Here is a 12,368-nt window from a genome sequence, read left to right as displayed (position 1 = left end):
TACAACTCAACTCTAAACATGAACGTCATGTCTCTCCGTCTGACTATCGTAGAATTCAATGAAATTTGCCAAAATGGAGCGAGTCTGCCAGTTTACACTTTGCCAGGGCCATCTTCTATCTTGCATTACGCAAACTGATATCTCGCTATAATAGTTCAGAATACACAGTAGACCTGCCCTCGGCGCAGGATTCCCATGGACGAATCCAAAGGATCCTTCTCCTCTTCTCCTCCTCTTGATTATTCCGCTAACCTTGACAGTCTCCACGTATCCGTTCCCTGCAAGTCAGCGTCCGATGCACTCCTTGCTTCCCTCAGTGTTGAATTGCGTCAAGACCTGACTTCAAACGTTCTCGATGCCTTCCTTGAGGTTTTACGAGACCCATCTTTCGATGCTAGGGAAGTCACTTTCCAAACCGCTCATGACATCTCTAGGCATATATCCGAGCAGCGGAAATGTATCGCGCAGAAGAGGTCTTCAGCTGGTTCGAGGCTTCCAGTTCGATCAGGCTCAAGTTCAAATTTGAGCTTGATGAAAAACGTCTATGGAGGTGTTCCACCGCTCATTATCGACCTCGTCGCTCAACAAATAGCGAGTGAGATGATTCCATTTGCCGAGGACGTAGACTGGGACACGAACATGTGCAACGTCGTCGACTCAAAGTGTCCTCGTGAGGTAGACCTCCTCAACATGGCTCTCGTGCACCGGACATGGACAGGACCCGTCTCTCGCGTTTTACGCACACGCGCCAAGCTGTACGGTGCCAAAACCATCGAATCCTTCCTCCGCAGTCCACGTATGGGAACCTGGCTCCGCGAACTCTACTTCATCGAAGCTCTCGAGTACGAAAACGCCGGCGAGATGGTCCGACTACTCTCACATCTCCTCCGCAACGTGCCAAATTTAAAGAAACTCGCTATTCGTACGTGGTGCAGACTCGACCCGGCTGACATGTACGACTTCAACGACTTTGCGAAGGAGATTGCGAACATGCAGCAGCTTGAGGCGCTCTGGCTGTTCCCGAATCGAGGACATATGGCGAGCTCGCCGACGATTTATGAGATTATCCCTCATTTGAAGTCGCTAAAGTCTCTGCATATTAGGAATTGGCTCGGAGGAGGAGAGGAAGGACAGCCTCTTCCAGCCGAAATAGGACAGTTCCTGACTAACGGGAGTTCGGGTGCTACTCTTACGACGCTGTCGTTCGTTGATGGTGGAGTAAACGAAGCGACTACTGCGTTCATCCCTTGGCTTCTGCGTGATTCTCCACTAGAGAACCTAGAAGTCCACACCAAAGACATCTACAGACTCGAATCCGGCGCCCACTCCCCCCTCTTCCGAGGTCTCCAACCCTTCCTCTCGCAGATCAAGACCTTGCGAATGCACTACTCCACATTCAACGAAGACAAAGAAATACGGACTCAATTCGTCATGAGCTGCAAGAACCTCAAGACTTTGTCTCTCGTCATCGGTACACACCACGAGCTGAATGTCTTCCCTGAGTCAATCGAGCATTTACACGTCCACTATTCGACGATTTGGCCCATGTCGGGGAAGAAGTTACATGACTGCCTTCAAGAACAACGCGCTTCGTTGAAGAATTTGAAGACCTTAAAGTTAACAAAAGATCCAATTGACGGTCTGACGCTTATTGATCTCGTAGGTAATAATAACGATATTGTTGGAGTGGATGGCGAACGGGTGGAGAACGCATGGCATATTGACGATTTACGGACACTTTGTGGGGAATGGAATATGGAGTTGACGAATGAGCAGAAATTTGTGACATTGGATGAGCTGTTGAGGATGTAGGGTATTCGTTGCGTTTTCTGTTTTACCGTGTGCTAGTCCTTTAGGTGTTGGCATTTATTCAATTTAATGAAAGAATGCCAACTTGTCCATGTCCCGATGAGTGAAAACGTGAGATAAAGAGGTAGTATCTATTCTTCAGAAAGTCTCTTATGTCAGTCTACCTTGTTATCTTACTGAGAATGCGAGCACCTGCACTGCAGTAGTTTATGATGAGGATGAAATGTTCTTCACTTTCGTTGCGGTCCATGAGCTGAAGCTGAGGCATGTATTCGCAAACTCTGTTCACTACTTGACATGCCACGAAGTACCAGACATCGACGCGAACAAACAACGGAAATTGAACGATAAAACGTAAATAAATACAATGCATCCAGTTCTCGTACACAACAGCACCACAGTCGGACAAGCACGTACAGACATAAGAATACGACTATACATCACTTTCGGACCTTTCGGACTCACTTGTTGAACCTTTTAGTGGCAGTGGTGTGAGAGGCAGACTTAAATTGTCTAAAGCAAGTGGGGGCGCCTCCTCGCTAAGTCGGCGCATACGTAGAATGAAATGCGTGCATAGAATCTGGTGTAGTATACTCTGTGGACTGAAGACGGAAAGAAGCAGGCTCAGTACCTACGGAAACACAGATGTCAATACAAGAACGCACATGAGGAGAGCATCACAAAGGAGATTCTTCAGTGAGAAATAGGATATCAATCATGTGTCAGCAATACCTAAGGAGCGAGGAAGAGCAATACATACGGAAGCGAAGAGCTGAATTACGAGGTTCACAATCGATGAACCTGAAATAGTTGAGAGATTAGCGACAGGATGCGGGAGTACGCAATGGCCAGTGTGTATTAAAAACATACCAATTATACAAACGAAATAGTACAATGCTGCATCAGGTATTCAGATAAGTGAGATCATGAAAGCATCTGGTAAACTCACAGTCCCGACAAATATGTCTCAGAAGTTGTGATTCTGCGTGCCGGCCTGAGAAATGCACGTCAGTTCAAATCGCTCGAGCGATACACATAGATGCCTATGCTTACGGTTCCAGATAATCTTCCGCACTAGAAGACAGAATGCCACTTGAACACCAATGTATCAGTGAATATTCGAACAATTGGGGTAGAGTCCCACGGTAGAGCATTCACCCGATTCACAGATAATGAGGAGAACAATACTCAGCCACTCGATTTTGAGGCGATACCAATATATGCATCCCTTATATGGGAAAGAGACGTCTAGTACTTGAATCGAAAAGTAAATTCAGGAACGTTAGTACGTACTTCTTTTGATGAATTGCGCTTTGCGCTCACCCGAGCTCTTGGCGATATAGAATGCTGTGTTGACGGATGATCCAGCAGTCGAGAACTAATTGGCAATTGCGCGGGAGTGTCTATTAGAATGATTAAATTGACCATAATCCGGAGCACTTACTAAAGCAAGAAAATAGAGGAGCAATGACACCTTCGAGTTGCGTCCATAAATCACACATGTCCTGATGAAGAGCGTGACTGAATAAAAGCCGGTGCGGAAGAAACACAGTGAGTTATGAATAAACAAAGCGACCTAATTGCAGACGTACCTTCCGCAATAACTGCTCCGAGAAGTGCGATTCCCGCAACTACGAAGTGAGCAATGTGACAGGCCTTGAAATGGTCGGTAAAATTATGTGACTACGGTTATTAGCATAAACATCCGGAAAAGCTCACCCCATGATTTGGGTTGATGAGCGAGACTAATAATAAGGTGGCTACTCAGCACGAAATTTTCATCATCGATGAAGATAATGTACAGGCCCGGGCTAGTGACCCATCAAAGATGTACTCACAATAGCACGCAGAAATCGCCGTTATGAACGGGTAGTATCGATTTATCAAGAAAACGATGCGACGGTTTCCTGGGCTGTGACGAAGCCAGACGAGACGAACCTATAGTTTGTCACAACAATAAATAGAGTCAGTTAGGCGGCGCCGCAGTGCGAGAGCAACTCACCTCTTCGTCAAAGACTATAATATAATCAAACATCTATAGCAACGGACATGCGAGTTCATGATTCCTGAAATAGATTACCACTTTTTGAGCTACGCACTTGGAGAACTAAGCCTGCGACTGGAAATCGGTCAGTTCAATGCGTCGAACAGACTTGATCTATGAAAACCTACGCATTGCGTACTGAAAGATAAAGATCAGCTCGTCGCTATGAAAACTGGTTCACATCGGCACGTACACGTACGAGACGAACATCCTGAACAATGTCCGGTACACTAGTTGGGGGTCCGGATGCAGGTTCAAATGGCGAATGAAGTGCAAGGAGAGTCATGTAGAACGAGCGTAGTATTATGGTCAGGTAAGTAGGAAGCAAAACACGACTCGAGTCGAATTGATTGCTTCGAAAGAAATGCAACGACTCAGACAATGTAGTTTAATATACCAGATGTACAAGGCGGCATATATCACGGTGACCCTCCTCTGCCCGATCAACAGGAGATCAGACAATCGCCAAGAAGACAATAAATTACGGGGTATATCACTGTATCAACGTTACTGGTCACCTCAACGCCTGTGTGTCGTGAGCGCCGATAGGACAAAGATGGTGAAGCACCATTGATCATCACCCTTGGAAGATTGCTCTCGACCTCAGGTCAGTTAAGCCGGGACAATGCAGTGCCAATCGCACCTTGTAGTTGGCTCCCGTCCGATCGCCGAGTCAAGACCTCGGCGTATTGATTAACACCTGTTCCAGACATTGAATCCAGGGCATACCAGGCACATGGAATAGTAAAAGGAAACGTGATGGAATAGATCCTGTCAGAAAAAGATTTGCAGTTTCTGTCATAGACAACAAACTATAGACTAAAGGAACTTTTAGACTACCTTTCGGTCTGTACGGAGAGGCGATCTCGAGGAAGAGTGATGTTTAAATAGATCCATCAGTAGCCCTAGCGCTGGTTGTTCACAGACGCGAACGTTGACGCTCGCAAGACTGCGGTATCCACAGCATTTATTACTCCGCTCGTCAGGAAGGTTGGAGAGAAAGACATTGAGGTCATGACATTTCTCTGTCCTCGGATTTGGCTGTCGTTTGTGGCATCAGACCAGTTTCTGGCTACAGAGCCCCGTACGAGAATAGATCATAAGCGACTCTCGGCCAGCTCTCTCACTCCAGAAAACTTTTATCAACTAGAAGCGTCATGGAAATGAAACCTTGTGAGTTACGGTCAGGTGTAAGAGCACCGGTGAGACGAGCGGGCCATCATTGGTACAACAAATAAACACGTGTTGCTCCTGAAATGGAAGGCGTTTTGCTATTTTGGGGTACGCATACACGTCAAAACAATCTTCTAAAAAGGCCTGGTGGTTCTTAGTGTTTGAGGTCAAGATATCAACAGTATCAAGTGTTTAACAAGGCGATTCTAATTTGCCACTTTACATAAGGCTAGAGGTGCAGTTCTGCGGCTTGCATTATCAAAGTAGGCACAATATCGTCTTCATGAACAGAACAACGAATAATTATACATTCGTCTCGTGACATGTTCAGCGGTGCCGCCCGCCAAGTGGACCCTCGGTCCTCCGCACTTTGTTCGCACTTGTAGATCTTAATTTACATTGCTTCCGGTCTCAGAAAGCCCGAAAGATCGCAAAATTCCGGAGAAACTCCACCGCTACGTATTGATGCAGAAGGCTGTCGCGGATGTGTTCCTCGACCATCGACGTATCCGCGGCTTGTCCCACACTCAACATTAACGGAAATTGGCAGAGCGAGTCGCGTGATGTATATGCTAGATATACGAACTAAGAAAGCTAGCAAATACATATCGTTGACGTTCGACTTCTCGGAGAAATACCGTACACGTCGGCGCCGTACACCATCCAAAGCCGCCCACAACCGCTTAGGTCCCGCGCGGTAAGGATGGCGTTTAACCACACTATATTCTAGCGCGTCCCACTCTATCCCACAAACGGTCCAGAATCCAAAGCTTCGTCGTTGTTCTCAGAAAATAATTTACATACATACCCGTAGCATGCAACCTTCGGTCGTGTACAAGCTCGAGGAAGACAGCGATCTGACGTTAGAGCTTTCCAGCGAGCTCACGCTCCACCGCAACAATAGCAACAGTGTCAGGATGTGCGTAAAGCGCTTCACCCAACTCCAATTCTATCGGTACAAGAGGCCGTCGCGGCGGACCACCGTAACCGTAGAGCTTCTCCAGAATGTACTTTGTCCCTGCGATCCCCGTTTTGGAAATCGTGGAGTCCGCACGTGCGACAATGCCCTGTAGACGTTGAGCTTCCGGTAGTACCGAAGGGTCAGACAGAGCGGCGGTACAGAGCTCGAAGAGTCGTGTGAGTGTATGCTGCGGAAAAATTTATTCAGACTCAGCCTATTTTCGAACCAGGAAACGCCGCGACAATACGTACAGGAGCGATGTTTGCAAGCCCCGTAATTGCCCCGTGCCCGTTCGCGAAGGCGGAGGGAAGAAGGAAGTCAGCATAACCACCGAGGACGAGGAAGGGGAACGCCGGATTCCTGCGCGGATGCGCCGCAGTGAACGATTTATCTGATATCGTCGCACAGATCCGCGTCAGCTTGCCAACGTTGCCGCATGTTAGCTTGACACCGGCCAAGTTCGGACATTCCCTCGCGAGGTCAGTAACAAGCTCTGAGTCTAAGTCGATGCCTCCCGCAGCGCCAGGATCTGTACGGAGATTTTACGATGATGATGCGTAGAGAAGTACACGTATAATAGAGAAGATGGATCAGTCAGCTTACTACAAGTAATCATTCGGATAGCCAGAGTCAATGAGTGACGTACAGTTGTAGATGAGAACTGGCACCGGACTCTTCTCTGATACCTCCGTCCAAAATGCCTTGAGGGCTTTCCGGTTAGAAGCAAGAGCCCCCGCGAAATATCCGCTGAGAATTGCGATTGTGGCATCCGCCCCTGCGTCAGCTGCTTCCTTACCCAGCTGCACAACAGAGCGAGTTGATCCACTGCCAATTCCAGATATTATAGGTACGCCTTCTAAACCAGCTGAATCTAGAGCGCGACGGGCGGCGCGGATTAGGACTGAACGCTCTGCGTCTGAGAGATGGTGTGCTTCGCCCATAGAGCCAGCCAAGAGTGGGCCGACGCCAGCCTTTGCAACACGTAAGACATGAGATTCAAATGCAGGAATATCTACAGGTGGAAGTAAGTTCAACCACCCGCAATGCATTAACGTAACGCTATACACACCTAATTCTTCAGAGTCAGGAAGGAAGAAAGTCGGAATTGGTGCATAGACACCCGGCTTAAGACCACGAAGGGGACGAGAGTGTCCGTTTGTGCTGCCGTTAACGTGAACTCCGTTGGCGGTCATGACTATGTCTGAGGAGAGGTGTAGACGGATTGACTTGAAGAAGAGAAGAGGATATAAATCCTCAATTAATGGTCATGCGCAACTGGTGCATATCGCGCTTCTTATATCGCTTTGGCCGGTCCGTGACTCCGTTTCCAGCGGACCGTCCGCCCATGCCTTCCGGGCGACGCCGCTCTGCCGTCGACAATGTAAAGGTATTGTCAGTGCTGTCTTGGTGTACGTACAACGTCACCTCGCGGGTTCGAGTGCGACGAGTTAAGGGTTGAAATTAAGGTGCGTGGGTTCTGTTCACGGCTGATGCCCTCGTCGATCACTCGCAATCAGGATGCTGATCCTCTTGTGATTCGGCGCCTAAACACCTCATTCTCACTATAATTCTATTCCGGACGACCATGTTAACATTGCCTATATGAAGTCCTACGCACCCACTAGCCCTGTGCTGTGGACCTGTAAGCTAATTGGATACAATAGTAGTACGATCATGGTACCGCCGAAGCTGCGAAGACCGGAAAGGTTTATCCTCGGTAACATCTCCTTGCTTTCATGCTCCATCTTCAACGCGCTTTGATAGCGAACTCAATGGGTCTCTTCGAAATCAGCTGAGCAAGCAAGAGCGCAGCGATAACCACGATGTAGCACGTAACTAGCAGCAGGATGCCACTTGTATGGCGTTCTGTTGGTCCCACAGACGCCGTGATCAATTATCGGAAGCGACGGACAGCCAGCCAAGAATTTACAGAGACATAATTAGAGACAAGCGCTGTACCACCGCGATCCGGGTTCAAGTGAGACCACATAGGCTGCCCGTTGACCCGCCGCAAGTCCTGAAAGGACGTCCGGTCCCGTTCGTCGAGCAAGAAAGCTTCAAGATACTTGTGCCTTCCGGGACGTTTTTGACGTTGCTCTCATGCACAGTCTTCTTCCGTACACGAGATGATTCGTCACTCACGGTACTTTTCTCCAGCTCGCTTCGAAAAATGGCTCTCAGACGTTCACTCTGGCTTCATTCAAATAATACAGTCGCTCAGGTGTCATGGCAGAACATATCTTCCCACCTTCTAGGAGCTTGCGTTTCGTCATGTCGATAAGACTAGTCCTCGGTCTTGACACAGGCACACAGATAACGCAATATCTTTGCGACCTCATGTCAATGCGGCCCTACCCCGTTACCTTTCGTTTTCTTCTCAATGTGTCTTGAGTGACGTCTGGTGACCGTAAGTTCTTCGCGCCCGTCATACCACCTTCTTTTCCTTTAGGAGCACAGTTGTAAGATATTTGTTTTCTGCAAAACTTTCGGCTGCTATTAATGGAAATACACCGTCATCCCAGTCCTTAGGGTAGGTAGTCGACTGTATTCCATTACAGAATTGCAAGATGGCATATTCATTGTACAAATAAAGTGGACCCGATCTTGCAGACGATAGTCGACATTTCAAGTATGCAATATTCTGTAGTACTTCGGAATTTGCTTGTCCTTAACACCGTCTTAAATGCCCTGCTAGCCCTCATGGCTATTTCTGAGCTGCCAAAACCGATGACTCCGTAGTCTCGCTGTTCAGGCTCAGCAATAATGAAATGTCAGGTAGGCAGAAAGTATTTAGTCATTACTGGGTAGTTATACTCACATCGCCAATATGTTCTCAGATAATTTTTCTTTTTGGTCCAGTTCTTTTGCTACAATCACTCTGCGGTCCGTTCTTAAACAAAGTAATGAGCTTCTTTCTTAATCGATTCAATTGGATCTTAGCCACTAGGCTCTATCAAATATCACGAGAACATCCGCGACCGGCGGTTGAATGATTTTCTACCGATCGCAATATGTGGTGTTCGTGCAGTTAACATCATGACTCTAGGAAACTTAATTGTTGACATTTATTCTTCGCGAACGGCAGCAGCGGCCCGTATATGACGCTGGTACTCAGCCACTATCTTCATGGCTTACCCCTTTGACTTGTCTTGTGGTATCTTTCCTTCCTATCTGTACAGGGGTGTTGATGAGCGCGAAACCCAGTAGGTTTGGCCCTTGATATCTTATCGTTCAGAGGCAGCGACGCTCAGGGATCATTAGCCTTGGCGTGTAAAGACCATACCCTTATATACGCCAACTAATAGTTCGTCGCGCTATACTCTTTTCCCTCGCACTTATCCTTTTGCGATTATAGGAGGACTAGGAAAGGTACTACGACTTAGGAGAATTAAATCTTCGGGAAACTGTAGACATTGATGAAAGGCTGAGTGCAAAGAGGCTATGATAAGTATTTTATATAGAGATACTGCTGTGCCACATATAGCTTTGCATTCATGAAACACTGTTATATCCCTTTTGTCGAATTGGGGTAATTAATGCAATTTCAGGTTGCTTCCGTTTCCGTGAAATACTACTGTTGCATAAATAAATTTCAAACTCCGCAACCCCACATGGAAAATTGCTTAGTCATTGAGTTTTCGTTCCTGGGTCAGCAAGTTGTTTGTTTGTTTGACTTTGTCTCTGCCTTCGTGGTACGACACGTTTGAAAAAGGAATTTGTAATCACATGACAGATGACTTCTTTCAAACTGCACTTGATCCAGCAAATTTTGGCTGTTTACTATAAGACTGCTTCCTGATTCCTACTCGTGCAAGCTTCGACCCGAATCCCGCCACTGGACCTGTTCCTTCTATGTTAAGACACCTAGAGTTTGCGTTAGCACGAAGCTAACCAGGGTCAGCTGGTGCATGATGCATAAAACGTGGAAATTCTACCACGGGTCACACTCCTTACCTACTGATCGCTTCCGTCTTGTTGCGATAACGTTGTATCCTACTTTCGTTGAGGGAATATGTCTGACAACAAAGCTTTCATATTGAACGGGCCTTTGGATGCTACATTTGGACAGAGACCGATACCTGAGCGTGAGTATGAACAATCTATGTTGCCATTCTGTTGTGATCTCACCGCATCGGCGCTTTGATGTGACACTTTATGGAGGTAGTTGACCCCGATGAAGTGCTCATAGCAGTGAAGAAGACTGGTCAGTCTGCGCCAACCTCTCGTCCCAGCTCCAAACTAAATCAAAATCCTCATCGTTTCCATTAAAGGTATATGCGGGTCTGATGTCAGCCTGATATACCAACAACGGGAAATACCTCTGAGTTAATTTTGTAGATGCATAACTACGTCGAAGGACGTATCGGAGCTAATACCGCCACTCAACCGTTCGTGAGTTGGCATCTCGCCATGAATTACTGGTCTATTCATATACTGATAGTTGGTAGGTACTTGGACACGAGGCGTCTGGAGTAATCGAGAAAAGTGAGTTTGCTCTGAGTTAGAGACTAGTGTTTCGCGGTTCAGGCTAATTCACATTACTTGACAGTTGGGGCGAGAGTGAAAAATGTGAAGGTTGGCGATCGTGTTGCGATGGAGCCAGGCGTGACATGTCGCAAGTGTTGGGATTGCAAGAATGGCAAATACCAAGTTAGTACTCTAATGAGTATCCGTGTCTCCGAAAACGGACAATGAATGACTGCTGAGATACCTCATCCAGCTTTGTCAACACGTCATATTTGCATCCTCTTGCCCTGTTGATGGAACACTCAAGCGCTACCATAAGCTCCCGTCAGATTTAACATACAAACTTCCTGACCATCTTACACTTGAGGATGGTGCAATGGTAAGTTTCAGATAATTTTAATATCTTTTGTTCTCATCACACCATCTAGATCGAGCCGTTGTCAGTCGCTGTTCACGCCGTATCTGCTACAGCTCATGTTCGTGCCGGTCAAAATGTCGTTGTCTTTGGTGCGGGCCCTGTCGGTCTTCTATGCATGGCTGTTGCGCGAGCTCTCGGCGCGCATCGCGTCATCGGTGTCGATATTGTTCCTACACGACTTGAGTTTGCGCTAAACTATGCCGCAACAGAGACCTTCTTAGCGCCGCCGCGCTCCGGTGAAAGCGCAATAGAGTATTCTAAGAAGACAGCGGAGATGATGAAGAACGCACTTGGAGTGGAAGAAAGGGGACCTAATAGCATCAACGTAGCTCTTGATGCGACAGGCGCGGAGACGTGCATCCAAGTAGCGCTTTTAGCGGTCAGAGCTGGCGGTACAGTAGTACAGGTGAGTGGTGCTTGTTTCCCCTTGTATATACTACGTGACTGTTAAGTGGATATTTTACCAAGGTCGGTTTCGGAGCACAGGAAGTCCAAATCCCTATTACGGCGCTTCTAGTAAAAGAGATCACGTTCAAAGGCTCCATCTGTTACGGTGTGAGTATTTTGACCGTAATAGACGTAAACTGCATCACTCACCCTTAAAACTTCAGCCCGGTGATTATACACTCGCAATGGCTCTCGCGTCATCAAGGAAAGTCGATCTCAAACCGCTCGTGACCCATAGGTGAGTTTCCTGACTTTCCCCTTCCTTATTTTGACACTGGAAAATGGCCATGTAGATTCAAGTTCGAGGATGCTATTGCTGCTTTTGAAACGACTCGTGCTGGAAGAAGCATTGATTCGAATGGACAAATCACGAATGTCATCAAGACGATCATCTCTGGGCCAGATGTCGACCCCGCAGCGCCTTGAATCAAATGAACAGATGTGAAACATAGGGCCAACGTGGCTCGTCCTCTCGTTGTCCCGCTGTGATTTAAACTACGCCCTGTTCTGACCATCAGATTTACTGGATCTTTTTTACCGTTAGTGTATGAGTAAGGATTGGGAGCTGTATTACCAGACGAAGCTAGCGGAGATCTAGCGTAAGTTTTCAAGACAAGCGCATTTCTTTCCATAATATGTGTAAATTTCGATCAATGATTTTGATGATTCTGTGTGATGATGGAGGGAGCCTGTTGCTAAGATATCAACTTTCATTTGCCCATGGATGTTTAGAGAAAATGAATGCACTGGACTGTCTTAGCTCAATTTTGTCTGGCGGTGATGCTGAATGTTTTGCAACATATGGAAGCTTATGAATAACCACTTCTAAAGACATTAAACTGCAAAACTGTCAAAGTCATTTTGATGAGCACAAATACTTTGTGTTGGGACTTTCCTATTCGGGTGTGGGAAATTTACGTAACAGATCTTTGGAGAAGTAAACATCCTGTCAGTATTAACTTGACTCCGATTGCACACGAGTGCTCCTTAGGCTTCAGCACGGGTGCTATGCCAAGTATCGTTCATGTGAACACTGCATTGCCCAAATC

General features: G+C 47.0%; 5 protein-coding genes across 5 annotated transcripts; 3 read left to right on the top strand and 2 right to left on the bottom strand.

The window, feature by feature from the left end:
* Positions 1-195: 195 nt before the first annotated feature.
* On the top strand, positions 196-1,812 carry FOMMEDRAFT_29454 (uncharacterized protein; the record flags this gene model as incomplete). The annotated part of the gene is made up of 1 exon (XM_007267792.1): positions 196-1,812. The coding sequence occupies one exon, from the start codon at positions 196-198 to the stop codon at positions 1,810-1,812; it is 1,617 nt and encodes a 538-aa protein (XP_007267854.1).
* Positions 1,813-2,242: 430 nt separating this feature from the next.
* FOMMEDRAFT_168898 (uncharacterized protein) lies at positions 2,243-4,139 on the bottom strand (the record flags this gene model as incomplete). The annotated part of the gene is made up of 16 exons (XM_007267791.1): positions 2,243-2,411; positions 2,475-2,500; positions 2,570-2,610; positions 2,680-2,706; positions 2,759-2,803; positions 2,863-2,901; positions 2,968-3,063; positions 3,133-3,187; positions 3,254-3,330; positions 3,402-3,465; positions 3,529-3,554; positions 3,648-3,747; positions 3,812-3,844; positions 3,909-3,928; positions 3,982-3,991; positions 4,047-4,139. The coding sequence occupies 16 exons, from the start codon at positions 4,137-4,139 to the stop codon at positions 2,243-2,245; spliced, it is 921 nt and encodes a 306-aa protein (XP_007267853.1).
* Positions 4,140-5,481: 1,342 nt separating this feature from the next.
* Positions 5,482-7,183, bottom strand: FOMMEDRAFT_21161 (dihydrodipicolinate synthetase; the record flags this gene model as incomplete). The annotated part of the gene is made up of 4 exons (XM_007267790.1): positions 5,482-6,174; positions 6,239-6,516; positions 6,634-6,999; positions 7,057-7,183. The coding sequence occupies 4 exons, from the start codon at positions 7,178-7,180 to the stop codon at positions 5,890-5,892; spliced, it is 1,053 nt and encodes a 350-aa protein (XP_007267852.1). The 3' UTR covers positions 5,482-5,889.
* Positions 7,184-7,468: 285 nt separating this feature from the next.
* FOMMEDRAFT_21160 (uncharacterized protein) lies at positions 7,469-8,287 on the top strand. The gene has a single exon (XM_007267789.1). The coding sequence runs from the start codon at positions 7,846-7,848 to the stop codon at positions 8,266-8,268; it is 423 nt and encodes a 140-aa protein (XP_007267851.1). The 5' UTR covers positions 7,469-7,845; the 3' UTR covers positions 8,269-8,287.
* Positions 8,288-9,798: 1,511 nt separating this feature from the next.
* Positions 9,799-11,900, top strand: FOMMEDRAFT_109815 (xylitol dehydrogenase). The gene is made up of 11 exons (XM_007267788.1): positions 9,799-10,072; positions 10,153-10,191; positions 10,259-10,275; positions 10,326-10,379; positions 10,436-10,472; positions 10,537-10,637; positions 10,708-10,833; positions 10,883-11,278; positions 11,341-11,427; positions 11,484-11,557; positions 11,613-11,900. Exons 1-11 carry the CDS (start codon positions 10,000-10,002, stop codon positions 11,743-11,745), a joined length of 1,137 nt encoding a protein of 378 aa, XP_007267850.1. The 5' UTR covers positions 9,799-9,999; the 3' UTR covers positions 11,746-11,900.
* The last annotated feature ends 468 nt before the right edge of the window (positions 11,901-12,368 follow it).

This window comes from Fomitiporia mediterranea, assembly GCF_000271605.1.
Source record: "Fomitiporia mediterranea MF3/22 unplaced genomic scaffold FOMMEscaffold_7, whole genome shotgun sequence".
Lineage (NCBI taxonomy): Eukaryota > Fungi > Basidiomycota > Agaricomycetes > Hymenochaetales > Hymenochaetaceae > Fomitiporia > Fomitiporia mediterranea.
This window is presented reverse-complemented; position numbering and strand designations above follow the sequence as displayed.